We start from the raw sequence: 15,967 nt of genomic DNA, 5'->3' as shown, positions 1-15,967 counted from the left end.
TTGTTTCTGCTTTCATCCTCCATTTCAATTGTCTTTTCTTCAAGTTCATGGATTCTTCCTTCTGTCATTTCTAATCTGCTCTTGAAACCCTCCTGGGAATGGTTCATTTCATGTATTGTGGTCTTTAACTCCAGTAGTTCTGTTTGGTTCCTTTTTAAAATTTCTATCTCTTTACTAAGATTCTCATGTTTTCATTCATTGTTTTTCTGATATTGTTTCTCTGATATCCATTCATTATTTTTCTGATATGTTTTAACTGTATTTTCCTCCATTTCCTTGAGCATATTGAAGATAATTTTTAAAAACCTTTGTTGGGTACGTCCAAGTCTGGTCTTCTTCATTGATGTTTTCTGGATTTTTATCCTCTTCCTTTGGATGGGACATCATTTCCTATTTCTTCATTTGTCTTGCATTCTTTTGTTGCATACTATATACATTTTACCATTTTAAAATGTTAACTCAGAGATTTATTCTCTGAGATGTCTGTTTCTTCAGTTTGTTGCCAGTTGGTGATATGACAGAGATTTCCTTGAGTGTCAGGAACTAACAAAACCAAGCAAACCTAAGCAAACACCTTGCATCATCTTTGCAAACTGGCTTTGCATTGGCTGATGCTCTCCACCAGAGCTCATCCCTCCTGTCAGGAAGGCTGGCCCAAGGCAAATGCTAAGTGTATGGTGCTCCCGATCTTTTCTGGGCCTGTGTCTTGTCCTGAGCTTATGCTTGCTATTGGCCTTACAAGTTTCCCTGTTTACAGGAGATTGAATACCCCCTTTACTCCCTGGAATCAGACCTTTTCCCTATCCTGGGTATTCCAGCACAAGACTTAAAATAGGTAAGCCTTTGCCTCAGGCCACCCACCTCAATTATTTCTTACACTTGCATTGTTTCAAGCTGCTTTTGCAAAATGGAGGCACAACAAAGAGGAGTTTCTGAAGTCAGTCTTTCCCAGCTGGAAAAAGGCCATGGACCCACTCAAGGAGAACTTGTTACCCTCGGAAGGGGCTTGTCTTAGTTTGCTAATGCTGCAGAATGCAAAACACCAGAGATGAATAGGCTTTTATAAAACGGGGGTTTATTTCACTACACAATTACAGTCTTAAGGCCACAAAGTGTCCAAGGTAACACATCAGCAATCGGGTACCCTCACCGGAGGATGGCCAATGGCCTCCGGAAAACCTCTGTTAGCTAGGAAGGCAGCTGGCATCTGCTCCAAAGCTCCGGCCTCAAAACGGCTTTCTCCCAGGACGTTCCTCTCTAGCAAGCTTGCGCCTCTTCAAAACATCACTCCCAGCTGCACTCTCTTTCCTCTTTGAGTCAGCTCATTTATGTAGCTCCACCGATCAAGGCCCACCCCGAATGGGTGGCGCCATGCCTCCATGGGAACATCTCATCAAAATTATCTCCCACAGCTGGGTGGGGCACACTCCAAGCAAATCCAACCAGCACCAAAACTTCTGCCCCACACAAGACCACAAAGATAATGGCATTTGGGGGACACAATACACTCAAACTGGCACAGGGCTGAAGGAGGGGTGAACTAAGGGTGCCAGGAAATCTTCCTTTGCTGCCCAAAATTGCACTCCTTGACTCAGCCCCTGCCCAGCAAATGCAAACCCTCAACTATCCTCCACACTCAGAGGAAGCACACCCTCTTTTTCATTTTTGAACAAAGAATGATTGCCTTTTCTTTATGCTATTTTTAGATTTATTTTTCTATATTCAATTTCTTTGGAGTGATAATCTATACAGTGTAGTTTGATAACTCAATTGATTTCCCTTTCCCATTAATAAAAAATCTACCTTTTGACCAGCAGAGATAACAGAAAGTTTACTGTAGTCAGGAGCCTCCTTTGGTAAAATAGAAACCTGTGATTCTAGGTTATCTTTGGAGCCTGGGAAAGGTAACAGAGATGAATTGTTTCATCTCTCTGTCCAAATAGCCTCTCCAGGAAAAAAAATACTTTTTGAAAAATGAGATAAAATGGTGTCTAGCGAGACATGATTTCAGGTTAGTGCGAGCCCAAAGCATACAGTAGGGTCTACATTTGTGCATCTCAATTAACAATGAGGGATTCTTTCAGTTCCCTGAGAGTAGCCCAATTATGTTACCTAATCTGTTCAGTGGTCTCACAGAGCAGGTAGTGAAGGAAATTATTACCTAAGACCACACAGGGAAGAAAGGATGTACAGAAGGGTACAAAAGAGGTTCAGCCAGCTTAAGAGAAGCATCCTGGGCATCAAGAAAAACCTACCTCCTGAGCTCCAGGCATACTTTCTTTAAGTCTCCCCCACCACTTCTGTCCTGAGTGGGATGGAACAATGGCCACCCTCAGGTCCAGGCCCTCAGCAATCCAAAGTAGCTAATGAAAAGCAGCGATCAGTGCCCGCACCCACCCACATCATCTCAGGGAAGTGGATTTTTATGTTCCTCTCTAGTGTCAAGAAAATACACCAGGGGCCAGGCCCCATTGCTGCCTGACAGGAGGGTGGGAATGGGTGAATGTAACTGCTGTGCGGAGAGCAATTCACTGGTGTTTATTGCAGTTTATCAGCCTCTTCCTCCCCACTTCCCTGGATGCTGTACACGGTTCTATTGGACTCCAGAGTTTCAAAAGAGTTGATTCAGGCAGTCCCTGCTTAATTAATCATTATTCTGGTGTAGGGACTGATTCCTGGAGCTTCTTACTCCACTATCTTTCCCAATTCCTTAACATTTAATCATGGTGGCTTACCCTTCCTAATAATCTTTGATGGCAAACTCAATGCTTATCCTTAATCTGTCAAAGTCCCATGGTCTAAACTGAGAATGTGCATTTGTCTCTGCAACCACACAAGATTACCATTGTGAAACCTCATCAATGTTTTATATCAATGTAGGAGTTCCAGGCTTAACCAATTGGCACTGCGCTGAGGCCTAGAGTGATTACTCCAAGGGCATTACTGATAACATCATTTATCTTCAGGAAAGTAAATATGGCTCAAGCTTCAGTTCACAGATTTTTTTTTAAAAGCGGTAGTATCCTGGAACACTGCCCTCCTAGTTTTTAGAATAGCAGTATCTTACAGGGCATTCTGTGGGACCCGTGTGTTCTGTAGCAGCAGCCACTTGGTAGCATCTGACTGATGACTGTGTCCAAATCCTAAACATCACTAGCTTTTCTTTCAATCTAATCATAATTGATTTGTATCTTTCAAGAATTCCTCAGTTTCTGATGCATTGGTGTTTCTCTATGATTTTTGACACTACCATAGAGTTTTTCAAAGTGCTCCTTACACCATTCCAGTGGCATTGGTTGAAGTAGAGGAGGAAAGAAAAAATCACAACTGATTTTTCTTATGACTTAACAGCACTGTCCAAAAATCCCAAAGCAATATTAATACAGTACTGGCAGTGCGCTGTCTTCCCTCTGATTTTAATGGAATTGAGGCTAATATTGTATTATGAAATGCTATGTGGGTTGTTGTGTTGAGATACAATTTTTATCTGGTTAAGACAATATTCTTCTCTTCCTGTTTTTCAAGTAATATTTATCAGGAGTCAGTGCTGATTTTTTCAATTCTTCCCTTTTAAATGCATATTAAAATAACCTGGCTTAACTGGATATATTGCATATTTAATTCTGTTACAAGAAAGAGGAATACCATTGTCAAGTTTTAATCTGAAGATAGTGTCTTACCATTCCTAGCTAGGAATGACATCAACAGGCAGATAAAAATAGAAGGTATGTGATAACACTAAAAAAAACCCTTACTTTGATAGGGTTCATGCTGTACTATACAGAGCTTAAAGTCCCTCATTAATGATAAACCCTTAATCTAGAATTGCGACCAAACTGAAGCTATTACCTGTTCTTTTCCTGCCTCTTGTTTCAGTGGACGTTTACACTCAAAAGTCATTTTATTTTAAGGATTGCATCCCTGTGTCACCACTATCAATAGAGAGTTTCTTATTGAATTAACTTTTCTAGAATAGAGGTCTTCTGGTGAAAATAATGATCTGCAAGCAATGACATATTTTCAACTTTACAATACTCTTTGCTCTATTAGAAACAAATTGAAAAAATCATTTAGACTGTCCATGAATTTACTTTTATCCTCTGGCAGAGATGCACTATGATTAAGGTACTGTTGACAATTGAGGTAGGTTCTTTCTCAGTCCATCTTATCACCTCCTTCCCCCAGACTATCTGGCCCATTATTGTACCATCTTGTTGTAACCACTTACTGCTTTAGGAAATTATCTTATTCATTTATTTTTCTATGGTCAGATTTTCTTCACTGAATATAAATTGTATAAGGATAAGAAAAATTTCTTCCGTTTTCACTGTTCTATTACTCACACAAAGAAAAACGCATGGTGAATAAAAGGCACTCAATAAATATTTGTCAGATTACATTTATATAAAGGAGTCAAGTAATGAAGAAATTAATATATTTAGGACTTATATTTTGTCCATCCCTTTGCTGTTTCACTATAAAATTGAATGAAGTTTTTTTTTTCTTTTCCTTTTTTGAAGCCTTAATTAACATGGTCAAGAGTTATAAGAAAAGGAAGAAAGGGTTTAACACTTAAGCCATAGGGTAAAGAGGAGAAGAAACTTAGGGATCAGGGTGACAGTGTAGTTAAAAAATTCCTTTGTCCCACTTCTTCCCCCACCTCCAACCCCCAAGAAATTCTCATACAAGAGCCCTTCTGTTTCCACACTTAAGAACGTTTAGGGTTTTACATTTCATTCATGTTCTAACTATCTCACTGACTCTCTTCTTCTGCAGTAAGAAGTGGTTTGGCTGCTGCTGAAGGCCATTGCCTCAATATCTTTGGCAATTGCAGAAGAGACACCTGCAGAACTGTGGAGGAGGAGATCGGTGCCTGTCGGAGAAGGTGGAAATGCTGTAGAAAATGGTGGGTTCTTCAACCAGTTCCAACGCCAGTGGTCAATTCAGACTATCAAGAACCCCTTAGGCCTAGATTGAAATGAAACAAGGAAAAACCTCAAAAGGAAGTTCTCTGCATCTAGGAGCACTAAAATATATATATTGAACACTACCAGCTTTATAACTAACTTCTATTTTCCCTTGTCAATAAAAGAATAAATATTGGTTCCAAATATATCCAAATGCTATTTCTTTGTGACTGATTTGGGGATCCAAATATCTCATCTTCAATGAGGAAGCCCATTTATGAAAAAAAGAATTTTTTATTGTCACAGAAAGACCAAAAGATTAACAAAGAGTTTGCAAAGATAAATATATAGTTAAACAAAATATTATAAAATAGACACACATAAAGGACAAGGAAATGGAAGGGCATAACGTAGAGTAAATCCAGAAAATATTGGGAGAAGGGCTGTAGATGGGGAAAGGGGAGAAAACTGGAATAAGGGCAAGAGAAAACAATTGGGGATAAAACATAAAGATTATAACTGAATGGCAGATAAGTGGAAAGAGATGAAACAAGGAAGGGAAAAGAGAAGTTGAAGACGAAAGTAGCCTCTCTAAGAGAAATTTATGCTAAGTATTTTAAAGTTAAAATTTCAAATTGCAAATCAATTTTTGATGTTTGATTAATATAAACAAAGCTTGTGATCTTTTAGAGCCCCTCAATATTTTACTCCCCTAGATAAATATGTCCCCTTCTTAGAAACTAAAGATTTTACTGTAAATATTCTGACCTCTTTCAAGCATAGGCCATCAGTACCCCTTTTCACACAGGCATTTTGATGTTTAATAACTTCTAAAATGCAAGTCATCTTCCTCCTTAGCGGCACAAGGTATCATCTTCTCTCTTGAATGGAACAAGACTTCTGTTCTGTTACAGAACATCGTAGTTCTTACAAGGAGTCTTACAAGAAGATAATTAGAACATGAATGAAATGTAAAACTGTAAACATTCTTAAGTGTGGTAACAGAAGGGTTCTTGTATGAGCATTTCTTGGGGGTTGGGAGAGGGGGAAGAAGTGGGATGATGGAATTTTTTAACTACACTCACCCTGATTCCTAAGTTCCTTCTTCTCTTTACCCTAAAGCAAAACCTGCAATTTTGATGGTTAAGGAAATGTGGTTTGGTGGTGAGGACCCATTTTTTACTGAAATGAAATTCTTTTGAACTCATATTTTAATTATTAGAGTGTGGACATTTGTCACAATAATTTTGTATAAGCTTGACTATATTAGAACAAATTTAACCTAAAACTAGTGGGGCATACTACAGGTAAAGGTCTAAGTGTGTGAATGGTGAGAGCTCTTGATGGCTTAGATTCATTGCTTTCTCTTTACCTCCTCTCCACTACTTGGGGCAACATGGATAAACACCACACCTGAGTTGCATTCAGTTTAGAAAGACTGTCTTTTTCAGTACAGATGATAAACTGAGCCTCTCTACCTTTCTGTCAGTCTAGCCCAATATTGCTCATCCATGCTTGGATTACACAAAAATTAGGTGTACAATTTTTGCTCCTTGGCTAAATTAACTTTTAATGAATATTCCTGAGTCTAAGGGTTTAAAAATAAGCCTTGATTTTTCTTAATTCATTTAAAAAGAGTATGGCTCCCATTGTCTACATTTTCTAACTGGCATTCCATAGATGAACCAAAGCTAGTTGTTCTCCTGGAAATATGCTGTTTAATGTAACTAAGGGGAAAAAAATGGAAAAGTGCTATCCTGATTAGTTGGAACCATAATGATTGTGAGAAAAGGAGGATTCTAAAAGAAAGACAAAGATCCTTGCAGAAAGACAGGAAAAGTTCCAAAACTTAATTGAGGTGGTCAAGGAAAAATTTGTAAGAATACTTCCTATAGTATTTGTAACAATCCCACCAAAGATGAAAACCTCTCAATTTATAATGGCTACATCACCAAACACTGCCTTGGAACATGTTAGAGAAATGTAATGATGATGCAAATTCTGGTACTGGGAAAATGAGTGCCTGAAGAGGCTGAAGCAACTCCTATATGTTTCCCAGAAATCAAAGACTACTAAAACAATCCTTCAATTGTCATCAAATTTCCCCTCTATGAAGATTACAGGAATTTTATTAATCTGCCTTAACACACGAGTATGCTGTTGAGGCATTATCGTCAAAGTCATTGTGACAATAAGAGAGATCAGGAAGTAACAGATTTAGAATTCCAAGAATATTTTCTGTGGCAGGCAAATGCCAATTTGCTTCCAGTTCCCCACCCCTTACCACAAGGAAAACCTTCACGGAGAAATTCCACTTGATTCAGATCAAAGTCCTCATTTCACTGAACACATTCTATACCCGAATATAAAATCCTAAGTAGCAATACAAAACTATGTTGTTTAATATGATTAAGTAAACATGGCAACAAAACAGGCCTTAATATATCTAAAAATCTTTTCAATTATCTCAATGAAAATGTGTGTTGCAATTCAAAAAACTCTAGAACTCAGATCAAGTGAAATATTTTCCATTTACTTTTTGTAGGGTTTCGCTTTGCCATCTTGCTATCAAGGATTCCCTTCTATAATAAGTTGATTTTTAGCATAAGTGTAGTACTGGCAGGTCAACAGTGGACCCCACACCAACACCTCTAGTTCAGCTAGAGGTCTGGATATATGATTTGAAAAATCTGGAAACAGGATTGCCTACCATTTCGATGAGCTGGGCTCTAGGAAGTTCTTTTAAACACACTCCTGGGTTTATAGTACAATGTAATGTCTTTGTAGAAACTCATTTTTTTGTTGTGTGTGGTTTTTTTTAAATATGTCCCATACTGTGAATTGGGGAATGGAAGAATGACAAGCTTTGGCCACATCACCACTGCAGCGAAACAAGACGGACAGCCTGCTGGAGTGATGTCATCAACATGGTGACATAAACAGCTACTGAAAACCTCTCCCCAGAGTTTCTGTGAAAAAAAGGACAATTGTCACTTGTTAAGAGCCCTGGAGGAAGGTATATACTGGAGAAGGATCCCACAAATGCTGCATTAAAGAAAGAGAAAAATATCAGGTAGGAAACTTCCATCCTGGACTGGCCAGTCCTCTCCATGTCCCCTCACTCAATCCCACACAGTTCGGTCCCAAAGAGAGAAGCCAGAATTCCTCCCACCTCCCACCTGGGAAACAGACTATAAAATCTGTCACAGCAGTGAGACAGATCCCCACTTATATCTAGATGAAGAGACTCAAGCCCACAGGGACCCACAGCAAGCAGGACCTAAGCCATCTTGGATGGTGGACTACGAAAGGGCAATAAGGAGGAGTTTCCCAAATGAAGGCTTAGGAAGGAAATGGCAGAATTTTTCCCCAAAGCATCAAGTAGTCAGGCAGAAGCTGTCTGAATCAACTGTTTGGGGATCTGGGGGACAGGGGAGGAAACTTCAAGGCCAGGTTAGTGAGGGATGAAGAGTCTGAGAAAACATGGTCAGAGGCTGTATTTCCAGCCCTGGGTCCTGGTGCCCAACCCCCACCCTTGAGGAAAACAGCCGTGGGAAGCCCAGTACTTGCCTGGGGGGCAGCTGCAGTCTGCAGCAGCTGGAGGAACCTTCCACTACAAGTAAAGAGGGGGAGACAGACCCACATTGAGCAAGATTTTGGCTGGCAAAGTGGGGCACTGGAATCCTGCAGTTTCAGCCCCACCTGGCCGGATGCTGCAGGGTTCCTGGAGGTAAACAGCTTCTGAGGACAATTAAGTTACTAAGCTCCGCCACCTGTTGGGCAGGCCAGAAAGTGCAGGAAAACTCCAGCGCTTTTCAGAGCCTCTCCAGAAACTATCCTAGGCTCCTCAGAGCTGCTGTCCACACCCTGCCTGGGTACCTGGCCCTGATTTGGTTGAGAAATACTAAAGATCCAACTGGCAAAGCAGTACCCTAATACAAACCCAGGCAACAACTAAATTTTAGACAAGATAGAGAAACTGACCTTCAGAATAGACCCAACAAGATAATCAGATGACTAGATATCAGCAAAAAAATCATAAGGCATAGTAAAACTCAAGAAGAAATGGCCCAGTCAAGGGAACAGATCAAAACGTTGGAAGATACACAGAATCTGGAGCAACTAATCAAAGGTGTGCAAACAAATCTCCTGAATCAATCCAAAGAAATGAAGGGAAATGGGTATAAAGAGATAAAGGATATTAAGAAGACACTAGAAGAGCACAAAGAAGAATTTGAAAGAATACATAGAAAAATAATGGACATTATGGAAATAAAGGACCCTATAGATGAAATTTAAAATATAGTGGAGACACACAACAGCAGATTTGAAGATGCAGAAGAAAGAATCAGTGAGCTAGAAGACAAATCAACTGAATTTGAACAGACAAAAGAACAAATGGAGGAAAAAAATGGAAAAATTTGAGTAGGGCCTCAGAGAATTGATTGATAACAAAAATCACACAAATATATGCATCAAAGAGTGTCCCAGAAGGAGAAGAAAAGGGAAGAGAGCCAGGAAAAATATTCAAAAATATAATGGCTGAATATTTCCCACCTTATAAATGACATACATATGCAAATCCCAGAAGCCCAATGTACTCCAAACAGAATAGATCCAAATAGATCCACTCCAAGACTACATAGTAATCAGATTGTCAAATGATGGAGAGGAGAAAATTCTGAAAGCACCAAGAGAAAAATAATTCACCACAAACAAGGGAAGCCAAAAAAGCTAAGTACTGATTTCTCATCAGGCACATGGAGGCAAGAAGGCAATGGTACAATATATTTAAGACAGTGAAAGAGAAAAATTGCCAGCCAAGAATTCTCTATTCAGCAAAGCTGTCCTTCAAAAATGAGCAAGAGTTTAAAATATTCACAGATAAACAGAAGCTGTGAGAGTTCATTAATAAGAGGCTAGCCCTGTGAGAACTACTAAAGGGAGTGCTGCTGGCTGAAAAGAAAAGAGAGGAGAGGGAGGTCTGGAGAAGGGTTCAGAATTGAAGAGTATTAGTAAGGGTAATTTAAAGGATAAAGAGAGAGAGAAAAAATAGATCTGACAAAACCTAAAAGATAAAATGGTTAAATTAAGAACTGTCTTTACAATAATAACTTTGAATGTTAATGGACTAAACTTACCAGTCAAAAGACATACTTGGCTGAATGGATTTAAAAATACGCTCCATCTATATGCTGCTTACAAGGGAATCATCTTAGACCCAAAGATATAAATAGGTTGAAAGTGAAAGGATGGAAAAAGACATTCTACACAAATAGTAACCAAAAAAAAAAAAAAAAAAAAAAAAAAAGCTGGGGTAGCTATACTATAGACTTTAAATGCAAAAATATTATTATAAGAGATAAAGGACACTATATATTAATAAAGGTGGTAATTCACTAAGAAGAAATAACAATCATAAATATCTGTGCTCCTAATCAAGGAGCCTGAAAGTACATGAGGCAAACACTGGCAAAACTAAAGGGAGAAATACATGACTCAACCATAATAGTGGGGGATTTCAAAATACCACTCTCACCAATAGATAGAACATCTAAACACAGGATCATCAACAACAACAACAAAAACAGAGAACCTAATACAATAAAAGAACTAGACCTAACAGACATAACAGAGAACACTGCATCCCAAAGCAGCAGGATATGTATTCTTCTAAAGTGCTCATGGAATTCTCCAGGATAGATCATTTGCTGGGAAACAAAAGAGGACTTAATAAAATTTAAAAAATGGAAATTATACAAAGCACTTTCTCTGACCATATTGGAATGAGGCTGGAAATCAATAACAAAGAGAACCATAAAATACATGAATATGTTAAACAGATCACTCTTAAATAATCAGTGGGTCAAAAAAGAAATTGCAAGAGAAATCAGTAAATAACTTGAGACAAATGAAAAGGAGAACACAATGTCTCAAAACTTACAGGATGAGTGTGGACGTGCCACCCCAGTGCTAGGAGAGCCCAGGCAGGAGTTGGCAGTCAGGTGCTGAGCAGCTGAGCAGGCTTGTGGTGGGCGAGGGGACAGGCCAGGGCTGGAACCTGGGTGGCAGAGCTGCCAGCTCTTTCACAATGAGAGATTTGGGGGTGCTTCTCTCTTCTCTGCGTAGTTGATAGTTTGGGTAGTGAAGAGATGCCTGCCAGTGTCAAAATCTTTCTCTGGACCTTGGTGGGGAATCAAAGACTCCATCTGGGGCATTTGTGCCATCTCAAAGCTAGATGTTCAAATCCAGCAAAAGAGAGAGGAGCAGTGGTGGAGAAGAGCAAGTAGTGTCTTGAGCCAGTGGAGAGCCCAGAGCATAGAGCAGAATCAGGAGAGTGAACCATGATGCTGTTAGTAGAATTTTCCAGTGCTGTGCTTGGAATGGCAGAGTATTCTGGTTCAGTCTCTTCTTGTTTTATAAAGTGTTTATTCCTGTGCTTTAGTCAGTAACAGCACAAATTATTGGTGCTCCATTGCTACATGGAGATGTTTTGTTGTGGCTGGAATTCCTTACATCAATTTTCAGTGCTCTTTGGGTGCTCCCCTATTTGTAATCAGCAAAGTTGTCAATGCCATTTGGTTTCAGTATATAGCAGATCTGGCTTTTGAGATATCAGGAAGGAAGCCTCAACTCTACCCTAGTGTAAGCAAAATGATTGCTCACATGCTCTTCAACCTCTTGTTGCAGGCTCTTTTCCTCATCCAGGGGATATTTGTGAATCTCTTTCCCAACCATCTCATTGATCAGATAGGTAGCCTCTTGCATATGCCCCTTCTCTACTCTTTTGTACCACTTTGAATATTGCTGGTTCAATAAAGGAATTGAAATGCACCAGCAGTTGTCAAATATAGAAAGGAACTGGCCTTACTACTTTGGATTTGGTTTGCCCCTGGCTTTTCTCACAGCAATGCAGTCCTCCTGCATTGTAAGTGGCTGCCTCTTCTCTATCTTCTTTCCCTCATTCATTATCAATGCCAATGAAAGAAAGACCCCTGGCAAAGCATACCTTTTCCAGTTGTGACTCTTCCTCTTGGTGGTCTTCTTAAGCAACAGACTTTGACAAGATGGTCTATCTGCAGTATACCCAGAGTAGCTCAACCTCAGCAGAGAAGTTCTCTTCACTGCATCCATCAGCTGCCAAACTGAAGGCTGCTGCAGACCACTGAATATCCTACCATCTGAAGGGGGTGGGGGAATTGGAAGAAGACTGTGGTAGATCTTTTCCCTGTTAACATTCCCCTACCCTGGGAAGCAGGACCCACTCTGCCAAAGGCCCTCTGCCTAGTGCCTTCTCTCTGAGAAACTGGAAATTTTCCCTCTGGTGCATGTAAGGCAGAATCTCCTGACACCAGTATATGCGTTTTTAACACCACTGTGCATCTGAAAGGACCACAGGTTTTTCTGCAATTTTCTGGTGTTTGCCAGCCCCTGTGTCTGGGTTGATTTGAATACTTTGTTTTTCTACCTGTGCAGTTTATCCTCCTACCTCCTCTTCCTGCCCTCCACCACCCTTGGATGAATTGATTTTGTAATTCTATCTTTTGTAATTTGTGGATTCGTTATTTTCATTTCTTTCTGTGAAGCGCATACATCAGATGTGGGGATAAAGGATTTATTCCTGGTCACTCCCTTTATAGCCATGACTGTCTTGTTTCTTGTAACTTGCTCCACTACAAAAAAAAAAAAAAAAAAAAAAAAATGAACCTGAAGACACAGGATGGGAGGAAAGACCTCCTGGCCAGGTCTGCTGGGTTTTGAGGAGTGATTTTCTTTCTTCCCCTTGAAGATGAAAAACTTTTTCACTGGTACATTTAAAGTTCCCCAAGTGTGGGGGAGTACCAATTCTGGACAAGTGCCACTGAAATACAGACTGGTCAGAGAACCTACATCTTTAAACTCTAAGAAGTCTGAAATTTACGTTGACCACTGCTGTGTCTGTCTAGTATTTCAAAGGAATATTGGATGATATGAATAGGAACTCACAGGGTAAGCTTATTAAACATATTATACATGTGATTTTTGGCCTTTTCCTGTCATTTTAAGAGACTAAATGTGGGGGATAGGGTGGGCAATTGTACAATTTTAAAATATCACAAACTTGAGCTGTTTCAAAAAAAAAAAAACTTATGGGAAGTAATGAAGGCAGGGCTGAGAGGGAAATTTTTAGCCCTAATCACCTACATTAAAGAGCAAGAAAGATCTGAAACCAATGACTTAACTGAACAAATGGAGAAACTGGAGAAATAACAGCAAACTAATCCCAACGCAAGCATAAGGAGAGAAATAACAAAGATTAGAGAAGAAATTAATGAAATAGGGAACAAAAAACAACAGGGAACAAGAGAGAGAAAAACAAAAGCTGGTTCTTTGAGAAGATCAAAAAAGTCAACAAATCTTTAGATAGACTAATGAAGACAAAAATAGAGAAGATACACATAAATAAAATCAGAAATGAGAGGAGAGGCAATACCACGGACCCCAAAGAAATAAAAACAATTATAAGTGGTTAGTATGAGCAACTGTATGCCAACAAACTAAACAACTTGGATGAAGTGTACAACTTCCTAGAAACACTGACTCTAGAAGAAATAGAAGACCTCAACAAAGCAATCACAAGTAAAGAGATCAAATCAGTCATCAAAAACCTACCATCAAAGAAAATCCCAGGACTGGATGGCTTCACAGGTGAATTTTACCAATCATTCCAAGAAGAATGAATACCATTCCTGCTCAAAATCTTCCAAAAAAAATGAATAAGAGGAAACACCACCTAATTCATTCTATGAAACCAACATTACTCTAATATCAAAGCCAGATAAAGATACTACAAGAAAAGAAAACTTCAGACCAATATCTCTAATGAATATAGATGCAAAAATCTTCAAGAGAATACTTGCAAATTGAAATCAAAAGAATATTAAAAGAATTGTACACCATGGCCAAGTAGTTTTTATCTCAGATATGCAAGCGTGGTTCAACACAAGAAAATCAATTAATGTAATACACCACATTGAGAAATCAAAAAGGAAAAAACTGCATGATCATCTCGATTGATGAAAAATAGGCATTTGACAAAATCCAGCATCCTTTCATGATAAAAACAATTCAAAAATTAGGAATTGAAGAAAACTTCCTCAATATGATAAAGGGCATGTATGAAAACCCCACAGTAAGCATCATACTCAATGGTGAGAAACTGAAAGCTTTCCCCCCTAAAGTCAGGGACAAGACAAGGATGCCCACTGTCACCACTGCTATTTAACATTGTGCTAGAAGTTCTACCTAAAGCAATTAGGCAAGAAAAAAGAAATAAACGGCATCTAAATTGGAAAGGAAGAAGTAAAACTGTTACTATTTGCAGACGGCATGATCCTATGTTTAGAAAATCCTGAAAATACGACAGCAAAGCTACTTGATATAATAAACAAGTTCAGCAAAGTGGCAGGATACAAGAGCAACATGCAAAAATCAATGATGTTTCTACACTATAGTATTACAGTATCTGAGAATGTAATAAAAAAATTCCATTTACAAAAGCAGCTAAAAGAATCAAGTATCTAGGAATAAACTTAATTAAGGATATAAAGAACTTGAACACAGAAAACTACAAAATATTGCTAAAAGAAAACAAAGAAGACCTGAATAAATGGAAAGGCATTCTGTATTCATAGATTGGAAGGCTAAATGTCATTAAGATGCCAATTCTATCCAAATTGATCTACAGATTCAATGCAATGCCAATCAAAATTCCAGTAGACTACTTTTCAGAATTTCAAAAGCTAATTATCAATTTTATTTGGAAGGGGAAGAGGCATCAAATAGCTAAAACATTGAAAAAGAAGAATGAAGTGGGAGATACCACACTACCTGACTTTAAAGCATATTATAAAGCTACAGCAGTCAAAACAGCATGGTACTGGCATAAAGATAGACATATTGATCAATGGAATCAAATTGAGAGTTCAGAAAAAGAAACTAAGATCTATGGTCAATTGATTTTTTTTTATTGTGACGCATAACATATATACATAAAAGTGATACCTTTCAAAGTACAATTTAACAAGTAGTTATAGGGTAAATTTCAAAAAAATATTATGGGTTACAGTTCCACAATTTTAGTTATTTCCTTATTGTGAAATATATATACAGAATGGTGATAACTTTCAAAGTACAATTTAACAAGTAGTTATACAGCAAATTTCCAAGAATATTATGAGTTACATTTCCACCATTTCAGTTATTTCCTTCTAGTTGTTCTAATACCCTAAATATTAAATTAAAAAAATTATATAAAGATTCAGTATTTGTAGGCCTTTGTGAAATATTACCTTGTCTATTGCTACTCCTCCGTCTCATTTGGTCACCATCTCAATCTGCAGGGACATCTGGGCAGTGACCACCCTAAATTGTTCATATTGAAAAGTGCTAGCCAGTGAAGCATTTCCTGAGGAGCTCATCGAATATCTGCATCAGAGTTGCCAGTTCACTTTCTAAGGAGTTCATTGAACACCTTCATTGGAGTTGCCAGTTCGCCGCCTGCATTATGGATTTGGACCTGTGCATTCCCACAGTTGTGTGAGACACTTTTATAAAATCTTATATTTATAGATATCTTTTGTTGATTCTGTTTCCCTAGAGAACCCTAACTAATATACCAGATAAGTCCCAAGCCCAGAAGCAACAGCCTCTTCAAGAACATCAACCAGATGTATCCCCCTTCCTCAGTATGAGGATAGCCAAAGAAGTGAAGGTCCTCTAACTTTCTTGCTTAAAAGTCTTTAACTGATTGGATTAAATCTAGCTGATCAAATTCTCTCATTGCAGAAGACATTGCCTTCATTGATGTAACCAGTCACAGCTGCAGTCAATTGACTGATGATTTAATGACATAGCCTTCTGGTTTATTAACCAGCCACAAATGTCCTTGCAATAATGGTTAGGCCAGTGCTTGCTTGATCAGACACCTGGACACCATCACATGGGCAAGTTGATACATGAACCTAACCATCACAATCCACCCCTTGCCAACTTGGCAGTTATACTTATCACCTTAAACC

At 38.7% G+C, this 15,967-nt stretch overlaps 2 protein-coding genes and 1 pseudogene across 2 annotated transcripts in view; 2 read left to right on the top strand and 1 right to left on the bottom strand.

Moving 5' to 3' along the window:
• Nucleotides 1-15,967, bottom strand: part of LOC119516773 (sperm-associated antigen 11-like) — a 148,103-nt gene that overhangs the window by 76,224 nt on the left and 55,912 nt on the right. The gene's annotated exons all lie outside the window — the stretch shown is intronic.
• On the top strand, nt 2,002-4,982 carry DEFB109B (defensin beta 109B). The gene is made up of 2 exons (XM_037812786.1): nt 2,002-2,011; nt 4,777-4,982. The coding sequence occupies exons 1-2, from the start codon at nt 2,002-2,004 to the stop codon at nt 4,980-4,982; spliced, it is 216 nt and encodes a 71-aa protein (XP_037668714.1).
• Nucleotides 11,012-12,076, top strand: LOC119516772 (annotated as a pseudogene).

Source organism: Choloepus didactylus, chromosome 20 (assembly GCF_015220235.1).
Source record: "Choloepus didactylus isolate mChoDid1 chromosome 20, mChoDid1.pri, whole genome shotgun sequence".
In the NCBI taxonomy this organism is placed as follows: Eukaryota; Metazoa; Chordata; class Mammalia; order Pilosa; family Megalonychidae; genus Choloepus; species Choloepus didactylus.
Note: the sequence above shows the minus strand (reverse complement) of the source record. Positions and strands in the feature narration are given on the sequence as shown.